Source organism: Lycorma delicatula, chromosome 11, assembly GCF_047948215.1.
Source record: "Lycorma delicatula isolate Av1 chromosome 11, ASM4794821v1, whole genome shotgun sequence".
NCBI classification, from domain to species: domain Eukaryota; kingdom Metazoa; phylum Arthropoda; class Insecta; order Hemiptera; family Fulgoridae; genus Lycorma; species Lycorma delicatula.
Window position 1 is genome coordinate 45,408,985 of NC_134465.1, and position 13,245 is coordinate 45,422,229.

The 13,245-nt window shown below is 31.5% G+C and overlaps 1 protein-coding gene across 2 annotated transcripts in view; it reads right to left on the bottom strand.

Moving 5' to 3' along the window:
* trp (transient receptor potential) overlaps positions 1 to 13,245 on the bottom strand; it is a 176,601-nt gene that overhangs the window by 103,366 nt on the left and 59,990 nt on the right. For both annotated transcript variants that reach the window (XM_075378421.1, XM_075378420.1), the window contains exons 5-6: positions 8,769 to 8,911; positions 1,511 to 1,712 (exon numbers count right to left, since the gene is read on the bottom strand). In XM_075378421.1, coding sequence (XP_075234536.1) covers positions 1,511 to 1,712; positions 8,769 to 8,911 — 345 coding nt within the window. The remainder of the gene's footprint in view (positions 1 to 1,510; positions 1,713 to 8,768; positions 8,912 to 13,245) is intronic.

A 13,245-nucleotide genomic window follows, 5' to 3' on the forward strand; every position in this document is an offset into this window, starting at 1 on the left:
GACCACTGAATATAAAAGTAGAAACAGAAAAGATTATGGAGGTAGAAGAATTTTGTTGTGTAGGAAGTAGAATTACTAAAAATGGACGAAGCAGGAGCGATGTAAAATGCTGAATAGCACAGGCGAAACGAGCCTTCAGTTAGATATATAATTTTTTTATATCAAAAATTAATTTCAACGTCAGGAAAAGATTTTTCAAAGTATATGTTTGCAGCGCAGCTTTATATGGAAGTGCAACTTGGTCGATCGGAGTGCCTAAGAAGTAAAGAATAGAAGCTGTTGAAATGTGGTGCTATAGGAGAATGTTAAAAATCAGACGGGTAGATAAAGTGACAAATGAAGAGGTGTTCCGGCAAATAGATGGAGAAAGAAGCGTTTGGAAAAATATAGCTAAAAGAAGAGATAGACTTATAGGCCACATATTAAGGCATCCTGGAATAGTCGCTTTAATATTGGAGGGACAGGTAGAAGAAGAAAATTGTGTAGGCAGGCAACGTTTGGAATATGTAAAACAAATTTTTAGGGATGTAGGATGTAGGGGGTATACCGAAATGAAACGACTGGCACTAGATTGGGAATCTTGGAGAGCTGCATCAAACCAGTCAAATGAGTGAAGACAAAAAAAAAATAATGATAATAGAATTTTCAAGAAAATTTTACACATTTATTTAGAAAGAAAACTTAAAAGCATATTTCAGGATGTAGTTAAAAAATATTTAAATAAAGCACGAATAGAAATTCCCGACTCACAAAAAATTGGAAATTAAATGAGAAAAGAATTAACGATAATTCAGAAAATATGATTTTTCTTCAAGGAAAAAGCACTAATACAAAAATCAAAAATAACAACTGAAGAATTGAGGAAAAAGGCAAATGAAGACTTAAAAAAGAATTAGTTGGAAAGGAAGAAAATGGATAATAAGAAAAATGTTAAAAGTGGTCCATAATTAGAGAAAATGAAATCAAAAACATTCCTAGATAGAGTCAATGAGAAAGATCTAAAACGAATACCGGAGTTCTTAATTTAAGAGAAAACGTTTTTATTATCAGTATCCTGTTGATATTTATTTTTTTTTTTTAGTTTTTAATTTTTAAAATACTGTACGTTTTGAAAATGAACAGTTACCGCTTTTGGTAACGTTACATTATGATAAAGCCGCTTTCATTAATAATAATTATTACATATATATATATAATAATTAGAAATAATTATAATTATAATGAAATAATTACTGAAACCTAAATATAAATAAAACTCGTATTTGTAATATGGTACATGCAATCTAGTTGTTTATAATAAAATTGAAATTACATTTCTGTTTAATCTATATGAATAGAATCTACATCAATACATACATCTACATATGTTCTATATAATGAATATAAATTCATTAATCTGGAAATGACAGTATCCCTAACGAATTATATAATAAAGTATAGACTTATAGGACTAAGATCGCTTAATATTGTGTATATGTATTTTCATATATAAATTTACAGTTAATATTACCAAGTATTCGGCTCTGAATTCTGTTTCCATATAGCTAAGTCGTCGTAACTCCCATGATAGTTCGAATGCGGTTAATAAAGGATCTCTTGACGATAATGCTATTAATGACGACGATGTCAATGCTCTGTATGCATTTATTCTTGATTGAGAATGCCTTAAAGAGTCTTGTTCACTACTTACTACACATTCATCACAGCCGCACCTAAATTAAACAAAAACAAAAAACATTTTTAACAAAAGATTTTGTTTAAATACTCGTGTTTTTATCATATAAAATTTCAGAAAGAAGAAAAATTGTTGTTTTGTGTATCGATTTTCCTTAAAAATACTCAGCAACCATTGACTTTCTTCCTTTTTCCTGTTTAGCCTTCGGTAACTACCGTTTAGATAATTCTTCAGAGGATGAATGAGGATGATATGTATGAGTGTAAACGAAGTGTAAGTCTTGTACATTCTCAGTTCGACCGTTCCTGAGATGTGTGGTTAATTGAAACCCAACCACCAAAGAACACCGGTATCCACGATCTAGTATTCAAATCCGTGTAAAAATAACTGGCTTTACTAGGACTTGAACGCTGGAACTCTCGACTTCTAAATCAGCTGATTTGGGAAAACGCGTTAACCACTAGACCAAACCGGCGGGTCAGCAACCATTGACTAACTCGGCAATAACGGTGGATCGATAAAATAATATTTATCAATCTTATAAGACGTATTATAATAAATTACGTACGATCATAAATAATCGGGAAATTTTTTTCCCGTTTTTGAACCAAAGGAATCGCCGTTTGCAAAAAATCCGGATACCCAAAATTTTGGCCGTTCGGTATGAAAACATCAAATTTTTCGATAATTCTTTTTTTGACTGGTTTGATGAAACTCTCCATTAATTTCTGTTCTATTCTCTTACATTCATCATTCGTGTTATAGGTTCGATTTGTCAATAGTTAAAAATTCTAGTAATGTATGTTGCACTGCACTTAAACAAACGGGAAGAAAATAAAAAATAAAAATATAACGAACACATGATATCTTTTAAAAAACAAAAACAAGTTTCTAATTATGCAACGCATTTAATAAAAGGACATACCCCGATGAAAATGGAAGAATCAACGAAATTAATTCACAGTTATATTAAAGAAAGAAGAATGAACATTTTAGAAAATCTAGAAATCTTTAAATTAAAAAGTAACAATAAAACGATCATAAATGAAAGATAAAAAATCGTGTGGAAGTTCTGAATAATTCACTGAAAACAGAAAATAGATAAATTAATTAAAAGATAAGTAGTATAACCGTTAATAATAAATAAACATAAAGAAGGCCGGGTAAGGTATGACGTCAAATAAAGGGAGGGGCGTCGATTAAACTCTTTGAATGAAAACTTGGATTCATTAATTTAGTTTTATATTTGAATTAATGAAAATTATTTTTTGTTAAACTTGCAAATTTAATATATTTTAATGTTTTCATAATCATTTTTTTTTCCTCCTCTATGAATCATGAGACCTTGCCGTTGGTGAGGGGGGTTGAGTGCTCAGGGATACAGAGCAGCTGGACCGAAGGTGCAACCATATCGGAGAGGTATCTGTTGAGAGCCAGACTAAGGAATGATTCCTGAAAGAGGGCAGCAGCTCTTTCAGTAGTTGTTAGGGGCGTGAGTCACAATGACTTAAACGGCCGTATCAACATCACTCAGTCCTCTGAGTACTGCGCAGCTGAAAGCAATGGAAAACTACAGCTGCTTTTTTTCCAAGAAAATGTGGCTCTCTGAATTTTCACATAGCAATAATGGAGGCGCCTTCCTTGGTAAAATATTCCGGAGGTAAAATAGTCCCCCGTTCGGATCTCCGGGTGGGGACTACTAAGGAAGGGGTCACCAGAAAATTAAAAAATAACATTCTACTAGTCGGAGCGTGGAATGTTAGAAGCTTAAAAAAGGTTGGTAGGCTAGAAAATTTAAAAAGGGAAATGGATAGGGTGAATGTGGATATAGTAGGAATTAGTGAGGTTCGGTGGGAAGAGGAAGGCGACTTTTGGTCAGGTGATTTTAGAGTAATTAACTCAGCGTCAAATAATGGGCAGGCAGGAGTAGGTTTCGTGATGAACAAGAAGATAGGGAGGAGAGTGGAGTATTTCAAAACGCATAGCGATAGAATCATTGTAATAAGGATAAAATCAAAACCTAAACCGACAACGATTGTTAACGTTTATATGCCTACAAGCGCCCATGATGATGATGAGGTAGAGTGTGTATACGAAGAGATTGATGAAGCAATTAAACACCTAAAAGGAGATGAAAATTTAATAATAGTTGGAGATTGGAATGCAAGCATTGGAAAAGGCAAGGAAGGAAATATAGTGGGTGAATACGGGCTGGGCAGAAGGAATGAAAGAGGGGACCGACTTATAGAGTTTTGCACGAAGTATAATTTAGTAATTGCCAACACTCAATTTAAAAATCATAATAGAAGAATATACACTTGGAAAAAGCCAGGCGATACTGGAAGGTATCAGATAGATTATATCATGGTTAAGCAAAGATTTAGAAATCAACTCGTTGACTGCAAAACTTACCCTGGAGCAGACATTGATAGCGACCATAATTTGGTGATAATGAAATGTAGATTGGGGTTTAAAAACCTGAAGAAAAGTTGTCAGATGAATCGGTGGAATTTAGAGAAGCTTAAGGAAGAGGAGGTAAAGAAGATTTTTGAGGAGGACATCGCAAGAGGTCTGAGTAAAAAAGATAAGGTAGAAAATGTAGAAGAAGAATGGGTGAATGTTAAAAAGGAAATTCTTAAATCAGCAGAAGCAAACTTAGGCGGAATAAAGAGAACTGGTAGAAAACCTTGGGTTTCAGACGATATATTGCAGCTGATGGATGAACGTAGAAAATATAAGAATGCTAATGATGAAGAAAGTAAAAGGAACTATCGGCAATTAAGAAATGCTATAAATAGGAAGTGCAAACTGGCGAAAGAAGAGTGGATTAAAGAGATAGAAGAACAATTGCTAACATGTACAGGAACCAAACAGCAACAATAACAATTGAAGAACATAAGAAAGAAGCCCTAATAAGAAAGGGAGTCCGACAAGGATGTTCCCTATCTCCGTTACTTTTTAATCTTTACATGGAACTAGCAGTTATTGATGTTAAAGAACAATTTAGATTCGGAGTAACAGTACAAGGTGAAAAGATAAAGATGCTACGATTTTCTGATGATATAGTAATTCTAGCCGAGAGTAAAAAGGATTTAGAAGAAACAATGAACGGCATAGATGAAGTCCTACGCAAGAACTATCGCATGAAAATAAACAAGAACAAAACAAAAGTAATGAAATGTAGTAGAAATAACAAAGATGGACCGCTGAATGTGAAAATAGGAGGAGAAAAGATTATGGAGGTAGAAGAATTTTGTTATTTGGGAAGTAAAATTACTAAAGATGGACGAAGCAGGAGCGATATAAAATGCCGAATAGCACAAGCTAAACGAGCCTTCAGTAAGAAATATAATTTGTTTACATCAAAAATTAATTTAAATGTCAGGAAAAGATTTTTGAAAGTGTATGTTTGGAGTGTCGCTTTATATGGAAGTGAAACTTGGACGATCGGAGTATCTGAGAAGAAAAGATTAGCAGCTTTTGAAATGTGGTGCTATAGGAGAATGTTAAAAATCAGATGGGTGGATAAAGTGACAAATGAAGAGGTATTGCGGCAAATAGATGAAGAAAGAAGCATTTGGAAAAATATAGTTAAAAGAAGAGACAGACTTATAGGCCACATACTAAGGCATCCTGGAATAGTCGCTTTAATATTGGAAGGACAGGTAGAAGGGAAAAATTGTGTAGGCAGGCCACGTTTGGAGTATGTAAAACAAAATGGTTGGGGATGTAGGATGTAGAGGGTATACTGAAATGAAACGACTAGCACTAGATAGGGAATCTTGGAGAGCTGCATCAAACCAGTCAAATGACTGAAGACAAAAAAAAAAAAAGTAATCATTTTATATCAGAATGAAAGTAAAAAATTAATTGAAATCCATATTGGTAAATTTATTATGTACTTCGCGATCGCCAGTTTTTTTACTTAACAATATAATATTATTATGAAATACTATAATAATAATACTAAATAATAATACTTCATATAATATTTCTATGAATATTTTTTTTGTGTAAAGAGACTACTACTGAGTTAAGTAAAGGTCTTGGAGTATAAGGGTTTTTCCATACGTTTTCTTAGTATATTTCTACAATTCTTTAAAAAAAAATTTTGAATATCCAAACTGATTAGCCTATTATTATTGTAATTATTTTTTTTAGTACTTTTATTTATAGTCGCATCAACAATTAAAGTCATTAGTGACTTATTAATGTAATGTAACTGTACCAGTAGATTTGTAATCTTGAACAAACTCATGTTCATGATTACCCCTGAGATATGGTTAAAAGAAACACAACCACCAAAAAAACCGTATCCATGATTTAGTATTCAAATCTGAATAAAAACAACTACCTTAATTAGGATTTGAACCTGAATACTTCGATTTCGAAATCAGCTGATTTACGACGATGAGGTTACCACTAGACCAACCCGGTGGATAATTATATATTTTATTTTTACGTTTTTAGTATGATAAATTGAGTTTATAAGAACTATTTAGTTTGTTTTCTCTCTCTCAATATCCTGGTCTGATAATAACAGTAATAATAATAATGAAAATACGAATGTATAACAACGAAAATAGTAATTTAAATAAAAAGCAAAATATTTGTTTAAAGGCAGTTAGGTTATAGAAACCAGAGTACATCTACGTTACTACAAACATTCTAATGACCGCCAGAATTTGATATTGCAGTAACGAGATAACAACAGTACAGTCTAAGTTCGTACAATTGAATTTTCTGCAAAATATTACTTTTTTTCCTTTTTCCTGTTTAGCCTCCGGTAATTACCGTTCAGATAATACTTCAGAGGATGATATTTATGAGTGTAAATTAAGTATAGTCTTGTATAGTCTCAGTTCGACCATTCCTGAGATGTGTGGTTAATTGAAACCCAACCACCAAAGAATACCGGTATCCACAATCTAGTATTTAAAATCAGTGTAACTGACTTTACTAGGATTTAAAGCTGGAACTCTCAACTTCCAAATCAGCTGATTTGGGAAGACGCGTTCACCACAAGATCAAGCCGGTGGATTGTAAAATATTAATACAATTGAACTACCCTACGCTTTATGAATGAACAGAATACTGTCACTTTCATTAGTGATTAGTAATAACTCACCGAACATTTTCCTACATTCACCCATTCGTGAGTGAAGCTAACTCGCAAATACTCGTATTCTTTTGGAATACTCGTGACGGACTCTTCACGCGTTGTTACCACATGCTTGCTGATATCGACGTCACACAATCGCGTAGAACACGGCCTTGCAGAACTACTCGCTTAACTAACTGTTCCCGGTGATCCTGGCAGTACTTGAATTTCTTGGCCTATAGAACCAGTACCCGCCTCATCCCTTTAATTGTACCGGTAACCCTTCTGGTCGAACAAAAGCTTTTGAAGGTGTCATTGTCTATAATACAAAGAACACCGTTACTCTAAATATCCCTTTTAGTTTCTACTGGATTCTTTTTGATTATTTTCTCTCTCTTTCTTCTTAATTGGAATAAATACGATACCTTGGTTAATTATACTGGTCCTGTTACAATACGTTACTCTACAACATTTTTCTGTTGCTAGAATAGAGCTATGAACGGGTAATTATAACGATCGGCCAAAATTTTGGGTATCGGGGTTTTAGTAAATCCCAAAAATCCCGGGGTTTTAGTAAAAAACAAAAAAAGTTTAGAAATTTCCTGAAGATTTATGTGTTGACCTGAATTTTGATTAATATCTCCGGATTGGATCAACATGAATTCTTCGAAAATAGATCAAAGATTTCTATATATGTGACATTGAGGACATTAAATGTTTGATAAAATAAAAAAGGGGACGATTTCGCTATTTTTAATTTTTGACATTTTGTATGGGGAGTTATAGAAAATTAAGCTTGGGTAAACCAAAAGTTCTTATTGAGTTTTTTTAAAATTCCAAAGTCGATCGGAATTATTGAAAAAGGGTGCGGGGGAATTTCATTCAACATTATTTTTAACAATTTCTTGTTTGTGTCACGAAAATCCGTTGACAAAATCGTTGAAATTTGCCAAAAAGTTTGGTTATCTCTATATATATATATATATATATATATATATATATATATATATATATATATATATATATACATCTTCCAGGCTTGACCTGAATTTCGACACCCCATCTGATGAAGGGACATCAAGATAACTGTATTTGTTTGTTTTTTAGTAAACTTTTATTATTTTTTAACCTTTTTGAATAACATAGCTCGATCAGCAATCGGAGAGATTTATTTACTGCTGTAAATAATCGTTTAAATAAATAAATATTTAAGGTTCAAGAAACAAAGAGGGCTGATTTGATCCCGTAATTAAAATATCAGTTTCTTTTAAACTTTAATTTTGAGTTTGAAAATTTTGCTATATCTTTACTGTTGTAGATAAAACGGGAACTTTTTTTTTTAAAAGGGGGTTCCGTGAACCCCGAATTAAGAATTTTAATCATTCTTGCATTTCTAAAATTTATATTTTTTTCCAAATACCAGCTGTTATACGAATGGTGTTTGAGGTAGCATCGATCAACGGAATTAAATAAGAATCAATTTTTTTAATTTTATTTATTAATATTGTTCATTTGTTTTTCCCGTTAAAGCCCATCAGGGCTTTGAATGGGGGGAGGGTGATGCGGCAACCGGAAGAGTCACAAGGCGGGTATCTTCCCCTTCGGGGTTGAGATGTTCATTTTTTTTATCAATTCTACTCTAAATACAGCGTAATTTGGATGATAAAACATCATATGTGTAGACGAAGTAAACACGGGACCAATTTGCTTTTATTGAAAATTGTTATCTTTTTTTCGGAATTGTACGATTACTATAAATATTGCATAATTAAAAATCATTAATATTTAAAAATCCTGTAGAATATTTAAAATAAATCTGTCAAGGGCAAACCAGGGAAAGTTATGCAAAACTTTTATTTTTATTATTTATTCTTGATTGCTTTTTTAACTACTTTTTTATGGCAACAAATAGGCTGTTTTTTTTTCAAACTACCTGATTTAAAAATAAAATTTTAAAATTAAACAAAACTGAAAAAAGAATTAATAAATTACCTGACGTCATGCGGCATCGGTAAAGTTGCTCCTCTGTCTAATAATATTTTCAAAATCTCATAGTTGTTCATATGCGCAGCTAATATTAATGGTGTTATATCCGGAGTAAAATTCGATGTTGATCTATCAACCGCTTCCCAACTCTGGTAATAAAACAATTAAATTAAAATTAATATTATATAAATATAATTTATATAAATATATAACATATAACTTTTTTTTTTTATATTAAATTTCTTTACATGGAACTAGCAGTTAATGATGTTAAAGAACAATTTAGATTCGGAGTAACAGTACAAGGTGAAAAGATAAAGATGCTACGATTTGCTGATGATATAGTAATTCTAGCCGAGAGTAAAAAGGATTTAGAAGGAACAATGAACGGCATAGATGAAGTCCTACCCAAGAACTATCGCATGAAAATAAACAAGAACAAAACAAAAGTAATGAAATGTGGTAGAAATAACAAAGATGGACCACTGAATGTGAAAATAGAAAAGATTATGGAGGTAGAAGAATTTTGTTATTTGGGAAGTAGAATTACTAAAGATGGACGAAGCAGGAGCGATATAAAATGCCGAATAGCACAAGCTAAACGAGCCTTCAGTAAGAAATATAATTTGTTTACATCAAAAATTAATTTAAATGTCAGGAAAAGATTTTTGAAAGTGTATGTTTGGAGTGTCGCTTTATATGGAAGTGAAACTTGGACGATCGGAGTATCTGAGAAGAAATGATTAGAAGCTTTTGAAATGCGGTGCTATAGGAGAATGTTAAAAATCAGATGGGTGGATAAAGTGACAAATGAAGAGGTATTGCGGCAAATAGATGAAGAAAGAAGCATTTGGAAAAATACAGTTAAAAGAAGAGACAGACTTATAGGCAACATACTAAGGCATCCTGGAATAGTCGCTTTAATATTGGAAGGAGAGGTAGAAGGGAAAAATTGTGTAGGCAGCCACGTTTGGAATATGTAAAACAAATTGTTAGGGATGTAGGATGTAGAGGGTATACTGAAATGAAACGACTAGCACTAGATAGGGAATCTTGGAGAGCTGCATCAAACCAGTCAAAGGACTGAAGACAAAAAAAAAAAAATTTTAACTATTTACAAATGAGGTAATTAATCGGTCGTAATTTCAGCGACCATGTTTGCAATCAATACTGTTGTCGATCTTTTGTGTTCGTTGTCATTAATAGAACCTGTCTTTCTGAATTTAGTCACTGATCTCAATTCTGATGGCTTATTTAGGGAATAATCTATCCCAGAACTTCGTCAAAAAGATGCTTGCACAGCAGTTATTGATCGCGTACTGTAGTATGACTCGATAATACAAACACTTTCATTTTTTGAAATCACCAAATTCTCACAATAATGCACTGGGTATTCTGATTACTTTGTTGCGGTTACTGATATTTGTCTACTGTATTGACACGGTAGTCAGATATTGGACGATACTATTACAGTAAAATGTAGGAGATAGTAGAGTAGTCGATTCAAATTTTATAGAAGGCTGATTTTATATAGGACACTTTACAATTTTTATTATTGTTCAGGTTAAAAATAGTTTGATCAAAATTAAAAATACCGTTCGATTCAGTCTAAAAATAAAAAAATTTAATGAAATTTTTTTTTTCATCGACGAATGCCTTGAAAAATAATTTTTTTACATAAAATAAAAATTTCAATTTTCCAGTCTAGATAGCGCTCTAGTAGAGCTATACCTCTAGAAAGTAAAGTATTATAATCTTTCCAATTTGGGCATATGCGGTTTTCACCGGATCTTGACGTTTTGAGATCTAAAGTACCCAAAATACTAAAAACCGGATGGAAATTTTCTGTACGTATGTGTGTGTGATCGGTGTTGGTCTCTAAATCACCTTATATCTCCAGAACTACCGGACCAATTTTGACCAAACTTGGTCAGATTACTTGTATATACGGGGCATTGATACCATTAAATTTTCAACTTAAAAGTTGAAGGGGGTGAGACTCTAGAGCAAGGTTCCTACCCTTAGTATCTTGAGATTTCACCTAATTAAGGTCTTATTTTTCAAATTCAAATTCTTTTATTTCTTTCACTTTTACAAAATTAATAATTAATGGAATAATCCTAATACTAATTATAATTGTACTCTAAGGTTATCTATTCATAGTTTAGAACCAATATTAACATTGTTTTTATAATACAATTTAATATATATTACTTAACTTAATTATACTTAAGCATTATGATTTATAATCGGAAGTGAGTTTTGTAAAAGATGAAAGATTAGGTGTCCAGAAGGGTCTTGCCCGTTTTGTGGCACCATCCCTTTTATATTAATCTGTTTAGTTAAAGTAAGGGGACAAAAAAGAAACAGTTTTATCTTATGTAGGAGAATTAGTTTTGGTTCAATTCATGATTTACTCTGGCGGAAACTTTATCTTTTCTGCAGTTAAGTATAGAGAAGATCAATTTTCTTAGGCACATTTGTTAACAATTAAAAAAATTGTAGTAATATTTACAAAAAAAGTTTTTTTCTAAAATCGCACCCCTTGCTCCAAAAAATGTTCTAAACTATTGGCTAAGGGGATATACTGCGTCTATCTCACCACAAGGAGAGCTAGTGTAGCACTGATGTGCTAAATTAAGTTGTATATGTATGCGTGGGTATGCCGCGTGTCGGGGAAGTCTATAACTTTTATCAGCTTTTTTTATTGGATAAATTATTGAAATTTTAAGTAAATAAATATTTTTCTAATCTTTTTGTTATTATAAATTCTTATGTTTCAGATAATTTAAATAATAATGTTTTACTAATAAGCTTAATAAACCATTACTCTAGACGAAACTTTGTAAATCGCTAATTTTAGGACCGACCGTTGACCTTCAAGATAAACTGATGAATCCCTTTTTGATGACGTTACCAAGAGATCCATCCACTTTGATCTCTTACTACTTACCTTATAATCCTTCTGTAACCTAAAGTCCTACAAAGAAACATATAGAATTTATTTTTAGTAAATCAATAACAAGAATTAAATTGAATATTCCTTATATTTTTAATACATTTCGTATACAAAATATAATCATAAAAAAATGCGTAACTCTACTTAAAATGTAATAATAATGGGGTTTTTTTGTGCAGTAAAAATTATACATTTAAGTCTATTTTTATTATTAAAACAAAGTTAAATTACGCAGACTCTTTCTCTGCTTATTTGATCACATTTGTTATAACAATGTTTCTAGTAAGTTACATAATGAATAAATTTATTAAAATTAATTCTGTTGTATTTATTATTCTTTGTATCTGTACGTCCGGCTTATTTACGATGATACCGAATGATTTAGAGTAATAGAATCCATTTTTTTTTCTATTATTACATTTTCAGTTTCATTAAGAGTCATGAGTTTTTTTACTGGTTTGATGCTACTCTAAATATCTTTCTGTTCGGTGCTAATCTTTTAACCTCAACATAAATTATTATAATCCTATATCCTAAATTGTCTTTCGCAGTTGTGTAAATATTGAAAATATTTATTTTTCTAAATTTTAATTTTAAAAATTTTCTATTAATTATCAAAATTAAGTATGTCTCCCGATTGCTAATATACAAACAAGTACAACGATCTAGTTTTTTTCGTTTCTTTAAACGATTCTGATTTAAATCTTTCTCTTAACTGTTTTTCCTAAGATGTCTTCATTTTTTAATTTTATTAACCCGTCTACTTTTCAATATTTTTCTATAAAATTAACATTTTAAAGGCTTCTATTCTTATTTTTTTTATATTTTTAATGTCTTACCACAAACCGTTATAGTCCATACAAATATTTTTAAGAAATACTTTCTTATTTTTAATTCTTTATTATTATAGTAATTTCGTTTTTATTAATTAATTTTTTGTTAGTCCTCCTCGATTCGCACTTTAACTGATGTTTGCATTATTTTATCCACTTTTTATAATAGAATTCTCCCACTTTTGCTATATTGTGTTCTCATATTTTTATATTTAAATTCACGCTGTCCTTTTTATCATCATATCATTACTTAATTATTTTTAAAATAAATTCTTTCTCCTCCTAATAAAGCCATATTTTTCAATATTCTTTTAATTTTTTTTTTACCATAGAAATACTGTAATAGCTTTCTTTTTTCTTATTTCATTTCTTGTGTCGGGTTGCTCTGAATTTCTTCTAATTCACCCCGTATGAGTTATTTATGGTACGGCTAGAGTAGTCGGATCGAAGGGTTGCCTCTTTGAGGTTTATTAACCCTTCAGATTTGATGAGATATTTATTCATATATTTCGGAACAGCCTTAACTTGATAAATAAGTTGGTGTGCTTTTTTAGTTATTGAGCTTACTGCTGCGTAAGTTTTACCCTGATGTAGCTGCAGCAATATATTTTCTCACTTACCCGGTGTCCCACCATGAGTGGTTACATGATCTTCGACTGAGTTGCTCGGTTTAACAGGTGCTGAGGTAGGA